The 18,204-nt window shown below is 37.1% G+C and overlaps 1 protein-coding gene across 1 annotated transcript in view; it reads right to left on the bottom strand.

Annotated features, from left to right (window-relative positions):
• LOC136267628 (3'-5' exoribonuclease HELZ2-like) overlaps nucleotides 1-18,204 on the bottom strand; it is a 55,900-nt gene that overhangs the window by 34,549 nt on the left and 3,147 nt on the right. Inside the window, exon 2 of the mRNA XM_066062787.1 lies at nucleotides 4,876-5,056. Coding sequence (XP_065918859.1) covers nucleotides 4,876-5,044 — 169 coding nt within the window. The 5' untranslated portion in view covers nucleotides 5,045-5,056. The remainder of the gene's footprint in view (nucleotides 1-4,875; nucleotides 5,057-18,204) is intronic.

Raw genomic sequence — 18,204 nt, forward strand, 5'->3', positions numbered from 1 at the left:
TGAGTCTCACAGGAGTGTAATATGTATTTAAATCTGCGGTGTGCAATGTATGTCCTACCTCTTCTAGCTTGACACTGTTGAAATACAGCTATATCAGATTTCATACCATATTTTACCGGTTATTGTGACCTTAGCACCGGTCCACAATAAACTCTTTTAAGTCTATACTGGAGAATTATTGGCATGTAATAGGGTATGGACAGAGATGGAAGTTGTTACTCTTCAATAGTACATATTATTAGGACACACAATAGTGTGTCGGAAAGCCAATGCATCTGGGAACTCATGTATTTTACAGGAGCCAAGAAGAAAACATAATTTTCATGCATCCATACCTCAGTAACGGCTGAACAGAAACAGCCCATTTATGTGCAACATCCTTCAAGAAGGGACATCTTCCATGTCAAATTTAGACTAAATTGGTCCAGTTATCTTTGAGATGCATTCCTTCTTATTTTCTTAATATTTTTCTTGTTAATATTTCTTTTTTCTTTTTACAAAAATTGCCATAGCTTGTGCAAGTTTTATTGGAATTTTGAAGATGTAAAGGTTATATTAATTATAGTACATCTATCTTCCAATCTGTTTACAGATTGGTAAAGTGGTAAAAGTGGTTAAAAATTATGAGCAATTTTCAAAAATTACAAGTGCAATTCTTGTCACCCCTATCCTACTGAAAAATCAAACATGTGAAACAGCACAATTGAATAGAATAGTCACCAAGATGTACGAGGAAAAGGTGAGTGAAAACAATGGAAAAAAGTGAAAGGAGATGTAAAATTATAATTATGTGCTGTAGGTAAATCTATGACTGTATTCAAAATCTTGACTCACCAAAATTTCACTGTGACCTGTGACTAAGAGCCTTTTTCAATCTTTGACATGTGACTTATAGTGACGATATTTCAGTATTTTTCGATTGTGAGTTGGGAATTTGACCCTTGACCGTTAACTAGGAATCAATTGACCTATGGCTTAAGTTTAAATCTGTGTCTGTGTTTCACCTCCTTGAAATTATTCAAAGTTCAAACCAGGGACCTCCACACCTAGATCTTTAAACCCTTTACCACTCTGCCACTGCTGTCAGTTGCTCATCTCCCTTAATTTCTAACTTATAAACAGTTCTAGTGTACTACATACACCAGAATATATTTTCATAGATCTATCCATAGAAACTTTAGATTGTTCTAGAACATTCTATGTGTATTGCTCAGAAAAAAATGTGCACTCTATTAGAGTACTACAAACAATATTATTAGACAAGAATAATAGGCTATATACATCAAACATACATAAGAGTCACGCAATCAAGATATTCTCAATAGAGCAGTTGGCCTCACTGCAATTTGTTGTTATGTCTACCAGCTAAACCACTTATGTAAACTAATTGAATTTTCAGTCTTTCATGTGTCAGTAACTATTAAGGTACATACCTTTGGTAATGTAATGAAAACCAAAATAATATCCAGGGATGTACACAGGAATTTTGAAAGGGGTTTCCACTACAGTGAAGTGACTGTTATATTAGAGTATTTTGTATTGCCTGACTGCTTTATTAGACTATATCTATCTTTTCACCAAAATCATAATTCAGAACAATGCTATAAGTGTTGCTATCATGTGGGAAACTATTATTTAGCTAAGATAAAAGTTTAAAATGTGTCTTGTTCCATGATACATTCCAGATTCTGGAACCCTGAAGTTTAATGTTTTAAGTATTGTGTAAAACCCAGGGGTTCCTGAAGCCCTGGAAATCCCCCTCGGTACACTCCTGATATCAATGATTTGTAATTTGATAACCATGCAATAATACATGCATGCATGTACCAAGTGCATATTGAGATCTCTTTATAGAGCAGTCATAAATTATACATGTGATGTTCAGCAACTAATATGAAGTAAAATAAATACAGTGGAACCTCAGTTATCCGTACTCCACTTATCCAGATTCTCAGCTAACCGAACTACAAAAGTGACTGCTCTATAAGAGTAGTGACTGTTCTAATTTAATGTTCTTTGTGTTACTTTATGGTTATTTATACACAGTTTCAGAGATATGGACTTTTCAGATGTATGTACCACCCCTGGTCCCAAGAGTTTTGTTCCACTGTACAAATGTATCTTAAAATGTTCTACTGTTTACCTGCAGGAAAATAAAAAAGATAGATAAAGCCAGCATATACAAATACAAAAAGAAATGATAAAACATCCAAGCTGTGAAAAAGGGTACACCTTTACCAAGAGTTCATAATAAAGTAGTAAGAGAGAGTATCTAACTGAGATGCATTTATCAAATACACTGCCACTAGTACAGTATCAACACCTTACTCTGTTCTGTAGAATAGAGGCTTCACCATATTCAACACCTATCAACAGTTCTCTCTTACCAGTGGAGTTGTATTAAACATCAATCAATGCCTTTCCATACTAGGAGAGACATTGATTTCATCAAAAGGTGAACTTGTAGCAATGCGTTTGTAGAGGGTATATTGAGCGTTTGATACTCTCCCTCTTCTAAAATTGTGAACTCTTGCCTTTACATACAAAAAAAGTGATATCAATGGTGGAGGTCAAAAATGGCTGCAGTGATATTATACCGCTTGCTTGTTTTGGATTAGAGTACTTATTACTAAATGCAAAGTGGTTACATATTACCCTCAGACTTAATATATTATTCGTTACCTCATCCGATTTTAATATCAAGCGTTCCTAAAAGGCCAGGGCTGTAAGTTACAAACAAGCTAGTCCAGCCTACTATACTACTACAACTTTTTCCAACTGCGAATCCAACTGCATCTGTTCCATACACACAAGCTTTGTTTCTCAATGGTTTCCCACCAACTGCAACTGCCAATGGAATATTAAACAAACATTGGATGTAGCTCGCTACATTATCCACAGCACAATGGCCACCTCTCAAACTTGACGGGGCTTGTTACAGGAAAACAGGAGTAACATGCATTGTGTATTATTAAGGATAGTGCTGGTCTGGTTGGTAGCTGTTATTACTCATGTCACTGTCGTGCATTTCCAGTATTACTAGTAGACTACAGCAGTCTTACACTTTACTGTAGCTAGAGGACAAGTTAGATTACTTTATTACTATAGTAAAATAATTTGTATTACAGTAACTCACTACTTTAGTAACGAACTACTTTTTCAAAAGCAACTTCTGTTACATACTGTAAACGTAATCCATTACTATGATACAGGCCCGTGGCCAGGGATTTTGAAAGGGGGGTTCTTTTTGACCAAAAGTGGACCTTTAGTAAAGGTCCAAATATTGTGACTGTTCTATTAGAGTGGTTGACTGCTCTATTAGAGTATCTCGATCTTGCATTGCATTTAATCCATGCAATGAATGAGTTACTCGAAGCGCTTAATTTAGTTTCTTATTAGTGGTATCTATAGTAAACTGTAGCTAATGGACTTTTGCTCCTGAAAATTTGGACTTGTATACCAAAAATTGTGGACCTTTTTTCCAAGAGGGCGGTTCTTCCGAACCCCCCGAACCCCCCCCCCCCCCCTGGCTACGGGCCTGTGATATTAGTCAGAAAGATGGTTACAATCAATTGTGGGACTTAGTAATAATTGATTGATTGATTATAAGTTTAAACTCCAGTGCTCAGACTAGCCGTTCTTCCACACTGGAGCACATGCAAATTAGTACAGATATAATAATAATACATGTTCAGCATTTTTGTTATATATAAGAAAAAAACAGCAACAAAGGTTACAACTTAAGATTTGCTGTAATGCAAATTATTAGGCTTAGCTTCCTCACATCCAAAGCTGCACCCTATCATGTAGGAGAAGCAGCAGTGAAGTGATAGAACACCATGAAACTCTTATTGTTTAATCAATTGGTAGCTCATTAAGTTACCCAATGATCAGAATTTTATAGCTCTCTGGACAAGTAATACATCACAGATATAACCAGCACAAATTAACACAGGTTGGAAGTTCTGCTCCTTATAAGCTGGTAGTAACAGACTCCTCATTTGTTTTATTGCTTTTTAATTCTACCTAAATGTAAAATTCTAATTCTTCTTTACACCTTTCATAATAAGTACTGCAGAATCTCTTGAATAGCAGCTATATGTGCTACTTGAAACACTTATGCATGCACCTACCACATAACAGGAAAGTTTGGTGGGAGAAAACTTTGATGAATTTGTAGCAATAGGGTTTTGGTAAGAAGAAGTTTGGCAGATTTGTTATTAGCCAATACAGATTTGTACTGGATGAAGAATTTGATTCACCAAGTTTGCCAACCAAACTTCCCTGCTGTACGGTATCATTTCAATCTCCACCTTAAAGAAAATAGGTAAAAACTATTTTACCTTTTTTACCAGGGGTAAGATTGATAGTCAGATCCCAATGCTTTCACTATAGTTAAAACAGACCTTGGAAAAAGTGTACATATACATAAGTAATAGTTTTATCAGTTTGTCGTGATTTAGCTACATATATTATGCACAATACTTGATTCTACGCCTGCACCAAATACGTCAGCATAATAAATAGGATAATAGGCTGGAGTGCTATGCCAGCATTATATATTAGGTAGATATTTTGAACTATGGAGTTTAATTCCATGAAAACAGATCAATACTTCCTAATAAAGAATTGAAAACTGCAATGGAGCACTTTAATGCATAGCTTCTTAGATTGGTACTCTCTACAAAATAGTCACTTTGTAGTGAAATACTCTAATAGAGCATTCACTAATTAAAATGTTCCAAGATAATTGTAAGAAACATTGTTGGCTTAGGAGCATATAATGGGAACACTGAAAAGCATAATAGGTGAAAATTTGGGAAATCTCTGAAAACATTTTGGACAAAATTTTGAACATATTTGACTTACACCTACTTGATTCATGAAGTCTAGCTGATGTGTACTGCCGGTTACGTAGTGGATGACGATTTGGGTTCTTGCAGCCATCTGGCTTCTCCCATAATTGTTTGGCTGAGAGAGAATTGCCACTGCACTCTTGATAACACTGCCAGCACACTCTCTTGTAATTTGCAGGATTAGACATAGTTAATCAAGCCTATAAAACAATATTATACCACTATCAGCTACCCAAGTGCAATAATAGGCATTGCATACACAGTACATTGTCCTGAGACTTTATCAAATCTTGCACTTGCATGCAATGTATTCATGTAAGTAATATAGGTCTTCATTTAAACAAAATACTTTCCTGAAATCAATTTATGTGGTATACAGCTATAAGCATGCACATACCACTCTACTTCTTTCATTAGCTAGACCCAGAACAATACAGTTATATTTATGGTGTACATTACAATGCATCATGAGCTGCAGCATACATGCAATTGCTCAATTTATTACATAATAGTATAGCGCAGTTATTCGGTTAATTTTTCTTGCAAATTCCAGTGTATTGGTATAGTGTATACAGTTCATGGCCAATATTTTGTAAAAGGCATATATCAACATAATTATAGAAGCACTTTCGCATATTCATGTGAAACAGCCAAACATGCATTATCATTTCTTGGCCACTACCTTTAAGTAGGCATTCCAGCCCAATTTTAAAATTTTGACTTCTTATATGCTCAATAGATAGAGTATTGCTTGCTGATCTCAGAAACAAATTTTGTTGGCTATTTGGCATGTATGCACAGGGCTTTAGAATTGAAAAAAAGTTATATTTTACTCTGGGACTTCCCATATATTTAAAGGAAAAAATGGCATAGGAAGCCATCTAGTAACCTGGACTGTCTTGTTGCTTCTAGCTACAATTTAAGTTTGTACATGTAACGAGAGTAACTTTTTATTGGATCTCAGCAACCTATATTATGCTTTGTGGTAAGCAAATATGCTTCACACTTGCCAATATAAATACTACTTTAAGCTTTTGAAGACTGCATCCTTAGCTTTTTTTGCATGGATTTTACTTCTTTATGCTTGCGTTTTGGGATTTTAACCACATTTCATCTATCTACAAATGCAGTGATGATTATGGAAAACAGATGTCACAAAGTTACAAGTGTACATATTATTTTTATACATAATCACATAGTGGTTTAATTTGCCATACATTAGTCCCAATAGTAGGAGTGCAATTAATCCCAAATCGCATGGCCTTGTTTCTGTAATTGCACTGTAAAGTAGCCAATAAAATAGCAGAATAATAGAAGCCTTTTAAGTGCAACAAGAAAGTGATATAATGAATAGCCAATCAAATAAGCTGACAATAGAAGCCTTTTAAGTGCAACATATGTAGACATTTTGAGTAGCCAATCAGAATTGCTGACACGCGAAGCCTTTTAAGTGCAACAACAAATGATGTAATACAAAGAAGGATGATGCAATCACCTAGTAGAAGTTAATGGCCACATAGAACTGGATAGATGTGTACTACAAACCACGAAGGGTGGCCACTATGTGATTAGTAGGCAATCACACGCATTTTCGTGCAATTATGGAATAATTGTACTCGTAACAGCCAAAATCGCACTCGGCTTCGCCTCGTGCAATTTTGACTGTTACTCGTACAATTATTCCCTAATTGCACTCAAATGTGTGTGATTACCTATACTAATTGACTAATGCTTTGTATACATTGCACAAAACATAGGGTAACTATCAAGTATAGAGTGTACATTTTGAGGACTTCTAATATAACAGACCTAGAGTAATCAGCTTTCCATAATTGGAAGATCTGCAAATCAATAACATTAATAACCTATCCCTTGCAGAGTTTAAACTTGCTGGTATTAACTATATTCATTAACTTGGGGGTTTGCTGATGAATAATAAATAAAAATATCACTGAATAAATTATAAGCTATTTCTTAGACTAAAATTTTCATTTATAAGATAGAAATTAATTGAGCTGAACAGATGTCAATGTGAAAGGGTTTGGGAAGTAACCTCTGATTCAATTCTGCATGGAAACCTTTTTCAATGCTATCCATACACCTCATTGACTGTTTTATTAGAGTAATTGGACCCCATGAACTTAGGTTTCTACTTTTAAACTCTGTAGCTGTGCCTTAAACTGCAAAAGGTTTGAACTGTGATGGTTAACCTATATACAGGCTAATTTTCAAGCTATTGCCTTGCAGGCATATCAAAGATTGCACTTTTGGTGAGCGAAGTAACCTTAATATGTCCTTAATGCATACTAATACACTTGTTACATTGACTTTCTTTGCCACACAAATATACATACATACTAAATTACAAGGCAGTCAAGTGAGACATTTGCATTGCAGTATGTGGAAAGATGAAGAAAACTTGTGTAGCCCCCCACACACACAAATAACACTAACTTTGAAGAATAGTATTCATAAATGCATTGGGTGATGTTACTTAAATTTGGTTTGTATGGTGTCAAAGGTGGAGAATAGCTTCTTAAAGCCATAATAACTAAAGATAAAAGACAATAAATTGTTCCACCAGTAGGTCCCTTTTGAACTGATGTGCGTGCATGCCCTAAAGTTGATAGCTATGGTCTATGCCAACCCTAACTAGCTATATACAGGGAATTGCGGAGTTCGTGAAATCTTTAAATTTAAGCACATGCGTACATTTGTCACAATGGCTACTTTAAATAGTCTACAACTTGCCAATTTTTGTCTCTTCTGATGTCCCGAAGGACGACCACTATCCAAAATAGATGTCTCATTAGCTACTTGAAGTTCTCAAAAAGTAAACAAACTTGAACATTAAATTGATTGTTTTCTTGATCTAAGTGCACATGTGCTTAAATTTTGATGTTGCAAGAACTCTGCAAATCCCTGTACAACTAGTTGCTTGACACTTGTGTAGATGGATGACTGTCAACTGTTTTGTGTTGATCCACGAAAAAACTTTCCAGCAGTTCAGTGCTGAACTACTTGCTAAATGGCATTCCTGAAATAATGATAGCCAAACTGCATGCAATGGAACAAATTAGAGTTTATTTTAAGGAAGTGGTTACTGAACTGAAAGGTTTTTATTTTCGTGCCTAGTAGCATTCGACTTTAGGGGACGCATCCGATAGTTGCCCCAAGCACTCGACTTTAGGGGGTGCGAAAAGTAACATTAGTGTTAGGGTTTGGGTCAAGTTCAGCCTTTGTTTCTTCTTCACCTTTAGGTTATGTTCTCTTACTAATATATATGTATGGCCACTCCAAAATGAGAGTGTAGTTTTCCGTCCTCTGCCTGCACCACATATGGGCACCCACATTGCATGTCATTATTGTCATTATTTTTCCAAAACCACTTCCTGTGTGAAAACTTCTCATGGAGCCTTTTATTTTGTATTGCTAAAAAGCACAATGAAACCTAAAAATGAACAGTTCTGGTGGTTGCTAGCTTGCAAAGAAGCCATTTTCATGACCTTGAAATCCTTTCAAGATTGAGATACTCTAATAGAGCAGTCACATCTTTAATAATGAATAATGATAATAAGCCTCCCGCCCGCACCAAATAATGAAAACATCAGGACAAACTACTGTCTTATTTGGAGTGGCCTATATTGAGACTACTACAGCTACGTGTGACGTGAGTAACATTTATAAGATAGAAAAGTAAGGGTAGTCTGTAGCTAGCAGTGGTAGCACAGTGGTAGCACACATGCCTACTGTACCGGTAGTCCAGGTTTCGATCCCTGGATGAGTCTTGTGGGTTTTTTTTTGTTTTGTTATGTTTAGTGACCCTTCAATTGTGTTCAAGTTTTACTGTCGGTTCAATAACGAGTACATTTGGTTCAGTATCCACTACCTTGTTTTAACTCTTTCCCAACATTTTTTATCCTTGGTAATCCTGCATAAGTCTACAGACTCCTAACCCCTTGTAATGTAATGGTATTTTCAAATTAGCTATGTTGTTATCATCATCTTGATCCTTTATATATATAGCTACTAGCCCAATTAAGGTGCATGCATGCAGTGGCCATTTGTGGGAGCAGAAAGCTGTAGTCAACAGAGCAGTGGTGGATCCAGGATGGGACATTGCCTCCCCCCCCCCCCCCCCCCCCCCCACACACACACACACACACACTCACACACTGACCTTGTAGAGGAGCCAGCCATACTTCTAGTAAATACTAAGGCCAAGATCAGTTTTAAAAATATGCATATTTTACCAGTGCATTTATTACAAATTCACCTGAATCCAAAGCAAACCAAAGTCAAACTAGCTGTGAAATTGTCACCAGCACCTTTGTGAGTACTAAGTGCCTCCAAAAAGAATTGTTGTGTTGCTGTTATTTAAGACATTCAAAGCCTCTTACACAGCTTTTAAGATTTTGCAACCATCTGCAAAGGCCAAAATGGCAGTGAGGCACTACTAAGAGGTGATTATTTGCTGCTTCAAAAATGCAGCAACTAACTAGTCTGGCTCGGCCGCCCCTTCGCAAACAGGAAGAGTCTGGGGACTCTAACATTGAGTACTTGTGTGAACTTACCGAAAACTGGTGTGTCCAATCAAAACACTTGCCTGCTAATTTAGTGATGTGGATTATCCATTTTGGCTAACTTGGTATGTGGAAAACTATGGCTTCTGTTTGCTTGCGTCCAGTTATAAAGACTTATAGTGTAGGAATAAGGATGCAGGCATATTTTAAAAAGTACAAAGAGTACGTTAAGTAGTTTTGAAAGTTAGAAGCAGTGAGTTTTTTAAACATTCCACTGGATATGAATATCGCAATGACTAACCATAATGGTGCAATCTAATTACGGAAAACCACGTCTCTCCCACTAATTACATTCCATTTGCACAAGTACACTATGCTAGAGTCTCCAGACCCTTCCTGTTTGCAAAGGGGCGGCCGCTCCAGACTAGCAACTAACAAGGGAATCTGGCTCTCCCCAACCACCTACCAACTTAGCTTGTTTGTGCCCCTCCCCTTTCCAGCTCCTGGATCAGAGCTCCCTGCTGTCTCCACTGAGCTGCGTTTAGTGGAGAGCCATAGCATTATTGATTAGAACAATTGCGATTTTGTTTTATTATTATTCAACACAGATTTTACTAATTTATATACTTTCTCAAATACCACCCGCACCAGGGGGCATCAGTTCAAGTTGTTTAAGGAACGGTCAAGATTGTTGTGTAAATAAAATTACTTTATTAATAGGATCACCAATGATTGGAATAGCTTACCTACTTTTGTTGTAAATAGTACTTCAATTAATTCTTTTAAATCGTTGTTAGACAGTTATTTACTAGATTCAAGATTTATTACTTTGCATTGATCAGGTATACAGGCTATGCCTTTACCCGTATTTAATCATAATCATTATTCTCCCCTTAGCTAATTAAAAATAATAATAATGCAGTGTATGCACATCTATAGACCATGTGCACGCCAAGGCGTGGCACTTTATTACATCATCAAAATAATGCATCCGCCATTTTTTGAGGGCAAAAATGTACGCATTCTATGCCTATGAAATTTTTTAAATGCTAATATGAAAGAATCGTGCTAAAAGATAGAGTAGCCCTGGTATAAAGTAAGTTACTGAGTAAAAGTATATAACATACTTGCTGCATGGTGAGTTATTCCGCCTAGGTAGGGTCCGCAATGAAAAAATCGATAAGGCCACTCCAAGTCATACCTTAGTTTCTGGTCACTCCCAAGCCTACAAATGGATGCGGGCGGGCGGGCGGATGATCAGGACTTCAGGACTATAGACTCTACTGTGACAATATACTGTATGGTACTATTATTTGCTCAATTTAGCAAATTCATGTTGATTTTGTTTTTAGTCAAACTTAACCAACAACATAAGTAGTTGTGCTTCGGCAAACAATGCACTAGGAAAGTTGTTGATGGATCATGGCTAGCTATACACTGATGTATAGCATTTAAGTATATTTATTTATTTATTTAGAATATACTATAGGAAATGTTTTGCTCATGTAGCTACATCTGTACTTATGCTTTCCAAGTGAATTAAATGTCTCATTAGCTATGTCAGGAAAGTATTACTATGACTTATAGCTAAGTTGTTCAAATGGTCATGATCCAAAATGAAATTTAACTTCTATTTTCACATCAGAAATTCTTCATTCAAATGTGAAGTCTTAGCCCACTAGCTATGTGTTTCCAGCCTTCTATTCAGCAAACCTTGAGAAAAGTAACTGTCAAAGTTTTGAGTCATTGAGTGCTCCAGACTAGTGTTTTTAGTGATCATCTGGGAATGTTTAAACTATAAGGGTTTCTACTTGCCAATCTAATTTTAGTTATGGAAAAGTTTAAGTTTAAGCTCACCGAATGTTGCCGGCTTTCCATACCCCTGCAGTGTTCAGTGATAAAGAATTTGAAGTTACTAGACTAATTATTAGAGGACTACATTTGAATTATAAAGTTAAAGCTATGGCCCATCTGCATGGACTAGTAGTTAATGCTACTGAAATTACTTTGGTTACAGAAACATTAGTAACAGTTAGAATCTGAACAGCTATATAATCAAGGACAAAACTAACTATAGTTAGAAACATTTTATTAGTGTGGCATATATACCTAATATTAGAGTTAAGAGTAGTGTGACTGCTCTATTGGAATCCCTGACTGCTCTATTAGAGTATCTCGATCTTTTGCAGTAAAAAATAAGTGTCTTGCTGGGTCACATGCACTTAAGCACCTGTAATATTAATAATAGTCCTCATAAACTAGGGTTCCAGGTTTACCATGCGGGCGGGTGACCAGAAACTAAGGTTTGACTTGGTGTGGCCTAATCATGAAATTACTCCCCTACTATTTCAACCTGTAGGGAATATCAGTATTTTTCTACGCACCAATAAAACCTATTTATCTTTCTCCATACGAGAGGAATCGCAATTGTTTTGTGCTGGAAATTGTGAAAAATTGTGCGCTCTCCGCATGAAGCATGGGTTCCTTCCCATACTTGGCATATATAGTCCAGGTTTATACCTGATTATAACCCACAGCAGAAATAAATTGATTTGCTACTGTGGATTTGGTACGGAGCTACTCTTTGCCGAAAATCGGCCTAAAATCACGTATTTTTGGATTCGGAGCAACCCAGCAATCAACAAAAGGACAAACCTTCACTATACAGCAATATAGTTTGGTTATCACTTCATGCACAGTGCAAGTTTCATATGGATCTGAGCTTTCCTTCCATCAAACTAAGCGGCATGAAATTTCTTCCTAGTGCATGTGAGACTAAAATGGGAGGCGTGGCTGCAATAACTCCAATTTCTCCAGCAAGTTATTTAGGCTTCAATATTATGTTGTGACCATGCACCTAATGGTATTAGTTTCCAACCAGAAATGGATCACGAGATTATGGATTGGTTTTCCGTGTGCATTATAGCTATACATGGTCAGCTATGTAGTGGTATAATCCAGGAAAATTTCACTAGTATTTTTATCAACATCTGACTGCAACACCACTGATGAAACTACTAGAGCTAGGCACAGTAAAACTTGGGTTCTACCAAAAATGGCAGGGTTGTTTCTAATAGAACAGTCATATAAACAGTCGTGATATTTTAACGGATTTGAAGCAGACAGCTGACAAAGAGTATTGCATACTATATATATTTTTAGAGCCAACAAAAATCATTTACATCAGCGGTATATAAGTTTAATAGCTAGTCTGTACATTTCTTCTTAAAAGTAAGGGAGGTACGTATGTCCTCAATCTTATTTACAGCAGGCTGCATGCAGGCAGTTACTCTGTGCTATATTATATATATGAGCCTTTAATAACAAACAAGAAATTTTAGGTTTTTCACCCATAGCTCTAGGGTATTACTTATTTTTGGCTTTATCGTGAGAAACCGCACCAAAGGCCTGTTGGAAAACTGTTATACCAACAGCCACAATGTACTGAGTGCTCTATAATATATGTATAACATGCACTTTGTAGAGCTGTCTATGCATTTGTATAGTCATTCCTGAATTTATGTGAGGTTTATAAGTCATTTACATGTACTTTAGAAATCACACATTTAAGGTAATAGATCCATAGTGGGAAGACATAGGCCATTGGAACTACAGAGTATCACAAGTCCTTAAACTTATGACTCATAATAAAAAGGATATCTGTAGTAAATGTCTACATCTAATACATGCAATATGTTACCAAATATATATACACAGTCTATAGTTCAACATGCACATCCTACAAGCAAAACAGAAATTTAAAAGCTTGCAAAATTAATTAAAATATAATTATATAGTTATGCATTTGTACCATTAAAATTATAATTATAATGTATTATATTTATTACTGTGCAGAGCCTCCACCAGGGAGTATATTAAGGCACAGGAAAATTACAATTTTGCAGATATTTCTACCATTAAAATTTGACAGCCGGTTTGTGTAATGAATTTTTGCTTAGCAGTATACTAGAAGGACCTTATTCAAATCATTACATGTACAAAATTAACAGTTACAGTTAGTGTAGGGTATAGCTAATTAATCAAAAGTGTGTGTTGTGCCATTTAGTAGTGCAAGGTGGCCAATTCATACCAATATTTCATTTTGAAATGCCCCTGCAGCTATATAGAATCATTATTGTAGTGAATTGAAACTCTAGCAGCATATTTATTCTTATTACCTAATCTTGTCTATAAATATTGTCTCTGTGTATAGCCATGCAGTCATAATGTGGATTCGTTTATGGTGTGCCCCCAACCAGTAATCTGATACTTCTGAGGTTTCTTTCCAATTGCACTTTTGCCCTGATATTTAATTCTTCCCGTTTAAAGAGAACAGAATATAATAGAGAGACTAGAGACTGTTTACATGAATGCTCTATTAGAGTATTTTGATCTTGCATACAAAGAATCCTGCCATTTTTGGTAGGACCCGAGTTTTACTCTATGCTTCACCAGTGGTGTCTCAGTCAAATGCTAATAAAAATACTATATTAATAGTGAAATTTTACCTGGCACTACATGGCTAACCGTGTATAGAGCATTTTCAACACGTGATCTACATTACGTAACTTCAAATATCGCCTACGCGTCCGCCATACTGGTGAACCAAGCACTGGTGAACCGTATAATAGTTCGCTCAGTATTGCGTGTTTACAGTATTCTTCTGGCAGTGGAGAGATTTCATGGTTGCTGTGGAAGAGAATCGCATCTTTGGCAGTGCTTTAGAAGGCTAGGAGGGTGATTAATAAGCATGAAAGGTGCCGGGACTGAACTGAAAGAAGCCGTTCTTTATAAAGAATCTCGAGGAAATTTCTCCGTGTTAAACACCTGTTTCTTGGTATTCCTGACAAGAGTGATCATTCCAGTGTGTATAGTGGCTCAATGTCAAAGGACTGGGATGGTACTTGAAGGCTGTTGAACATTTCCGCGTAAGGGAGGGCACTAGCTAGTTGTTATATTGTAGTTGTTCAGCGAAACAACTCGCAACAACCTTGTTGGCCTTCTCTGTTCCATCTCTAGTTTGTAAATGTTTTGATCATGGTATGGAGACCAGACTGTATACAGGCATAATTCAAGAATGGGAAGAACACATGTATTAAAGCAATAGTAGGCATTCCAGTATCCGAGATTTTTTAATAAAAAAATTATCCGTATATTCCCCAATAGAACCCTGGCACAAAATGACAACTCGTGTTTAACTTGGGATTGTTCCGTCGTCCGAGCTCCAATGAGGATGAAAATCGCTGTGGAGTTTGTCCACACGCTGATCATCATGAAAATCTTAGTTTTATCGTGCGCGTTACATATAAGTAAGTTCTGTGTTGTTTTGTAATCTTTTCAAACCTTGTAATATATGTAGAATACTTTGAAACTTTAAAAAACGTACTGTCGGGTTAAAGGTAGTCACTGGTGCTTACTTTAAAGTGCGTAGTTACTTCACTCGGGTTAGCGATTTTCAGCTCCAGAGCAATTTTCTGATGGCTGTGTCATCAGCTCAAAAGCATAAATCACTTCAGAGTCGGCATAACAATGCCATAATTGAAACCACAATTCCACCTTAGGTATTGTTGCATCACTGTGGCACCTCCACTTTAGTTGTTTACTTTATAAGTTGCTAACTTGATGTTTTTACCAACTTGAGATAGCCACTTGCCTATGGGTATACACCACTGTGTTGAGAAGTGTGCAGTAGGTGAAACATACAGTTTGCTCACCACAAAGTGCTGAGATCCAATAAGACCTGAAGTTACTCTCATTACATGTACAAATTTGCAGCTAGGAGCAACTTCAGTTTCAAGATAGTCCAGATTGCTAGATGGCTTCCTGATTCAATTGTGCCATTTTTCCTTGTAAAATGTATGGGGAGCCCTGGAGAAAAACTGTACCTTTTTTCAGTTTTTAAGCACTGTGCATGCCAAAGTAGCTAATTCCAACCCAACAAACTATATATTTCTGAGATGGACAATAAATACTCTATCTATTGAGCATATAAAAAGCCAGTTTTTCCAAAATTTTAAAATCGGTCTGGAATGCCTAACAATAGCATTTAGCTAACTGCTTTAACCAGACATTTTGCTATGTTCAGTTACATTGTAAAAGGCCCCTTACTGAATTTGCCTTTACAGTGATCATGTTGATACCTGTATACTGTGCCCATTTTAGGTTGTTGTCCAGCAATAACAACACCCAGGTACAGCACTTAGTATGGCTTACTAGGTGTTGGATAGGCTTGGGTTGTCAGAATTAACATGAAAGTGAGACGACTGTAATTATGACTGCTGAAATATACCCAGCAAATGCAAATCTCAGTAAGCTGGATTTTACTGAGTGCCACGTGTGTTCTGATCTTGGTAGCTGTGCTGTGGTGGTATGACTAGACACTTGGTCTTACTGGACAATTTACAAATAATATAGTAGTTGTTTCTCCATGGCGAGTGCTGCACACAAACAGAGTTGCGGGAAGATCTTCTGCACACCTGCATGTAAACCCAAGTGTCATGATCAATAGACTAGATAGTACAGTGGAACCTCTCTTAACAAACTCCCTGAATTAAGGACACAATAGAAAAAACCTCCATAATAAGGACAAAAATTTTGGTCCCAACAGGTCTGGTCAATACATTTTTATCTCTAAAATAGGAAAACCTCTATATTACAGCAAAAAGTGCCCAAAAATTCTCGGTCCCAAAATGTCCATAATAGAGAGGTTCCATGATCCATTGTAGATGTCCAGAAAATGTTTATACATCAGTCCACACATTTGTGTCGTTTGTAAGATTTGTTGTTTTGTTATAGAAGAACAGCCATATTCTTGGACTCCATCCATGCACTGTTTACCAGAAAACCAATATCTGCTGCAATTAATGACATAAACAGTACACACATCAGGGAAATCGATCACTTCTGATTAAATGTTGTCATGTCTGTCCATGTGTCCCATCAACAGTAGTTTAACTTCTCACATCTACGTACACTGGATAAGCCAGTTATGACAATCATGTTAGAAAGGTTTATTGTATTAACTACCACTGAGACTCACCACTTTACAGTTGTGAAGTGGATCACCCAAAACTATATAATTTTCATGAAGTTCTTGCATTTAGTATAATGATTATTGTACATACTTGGTTTTGTAAGTTTTTGAATTTGTATACGTCTGAGGGGCAGAGACAATTAGTATAGTGACCCATCTATTATCCGAACCAAGAGTGTGTTCAGATAATTGAACTGAAATTGAAGTTAATAATTGAACTGAAATTGGAGTTAATTCATTTCTGTCAGCGTTGAAACCGGGTCGAGTCATCCGGGTCACATTTTCTCCGGGTCATCCGGGTCACATTTTCTCCGGGTCATCCGGGTCTGACCCGGTTTACAATTTATCCGGGTCTGACCCGGATTGGATCACGTGAGAAACGAAATTGTTCATTTGGCGACGTGGAACTTATAAACGCTATCGCGTAGCTCTTTCGTGAGCCACGCCCATTTATCGCATTACCAACATATGCTCAGCCACGCCTATTTGTTAGTAAGTGCAGTATGTAGCACGGAACTGAGGGTATCTATGGTGAGGGGTAGCTATTGTCAGTAGGTGAAGACCTTTTTTTTTTTTTTTTGGTCTTCAACCTACAGCTAGGCTGAAGTTGCTCAACACGAATCGAACGCTCAAAATGTAGACTCGTTCGCTCGCCCGAGACTACCCGAAACACGTCTCGGCTTTAATTAATCCGGGTCAATCGGGTCACATCCGGGTCTGACCCGGATTGCTATCCGGGTCAGTGGGTCATCCGGGTCAGCAGTAGTGACCCGGTTTCAACGTTGATTTCTGTACAGAACTGTTCAATTAGTCTAATAGAATGCTCACTTATTCTAACAAAACAATCATTTCTACAGTTCATGTATGGCCGTAGGACCACTAATAAGTCATCAAACATAAAGACACTTTAACATATCCAGTCTCATCACCTCAGCAGTAATACTTAAAAGTATAGCATTGATTGCAAGGTCTGTGAAAGACACCTCCCAGAGTCTTCCTTTCAGCAATCCCATTTGCAATATGTGCACTGAGTATTTCTAGGTGACAGCTGGCTACATATACAATGGACCAAAGAATCATAGAACATCATAGCTAAGCATTTTCTATCATAGAACAATTAGTATAACATTTACAAAGACATAAAGAGTTTTCTCACTAAAAATCAGGCTGAGCCTGAACCATGCACACTCAGTAGCTCGAACTCAGCTACAGTGGATCTGCTGAGTTAAATCCCGGGCGTTACTCCAGCCAGTAGCCAATACCTTTAGTAACAACAGCAAACAGAGTAACGAAACTTGTCCGGAAAAGCCTTTAAGAGAAATTCCGACTTGTTGAACGGCTCTATTTTTAGTCCACCCCTTCGTGCCGTTACTGAATCAACCTTGTAAAGAATTACCAGAGGTAGGGTCCACAATCCGAAAAAATCAACTTCTACAAATCAATCCCCTTATCATTGTGGGATGTTCATTGTAGTATCTCATTGCTTGATCCACCATGAAACCGGAGGCACGATTGTTGTCTTCACAGAAATATCATTTTCAGTATCTCACAAGATGCAAGATTTATTTTAAAATTTCGTGCTCAACACAAAGGACCGGATGAAACTTGCTACTTAGCCAAATCGTATCCAGAGTTGTTGTAGTTGAAAACTACGTACAGAAATGAGTAAATGGTTTGCTGGGTGCCCGGCACAGGGTTGCTTTCTTTGAAAAAACAGACAAAGAAATGCAAAGTTTCGAATTCAAACTGCCCTACCACCCAGGGCAAGAGAAGCCAACTCTTCCTCATAGTA

Source organism: Dysidea avara, chromosome 9 (genome assembly GCF_963678975.1).
Source record: "Dysidea avara chromosome 9, odDysAvar1.4, whole genome shotgun sequence".
In the NCBI taxonomy this organism is placed as follows: domain Eukaryota; kingdom Metazoa; phylum Porifera; class Demospongiae; order Dictyoceratida; family Dysideidae; genus Dysidea; species Dysidea avara.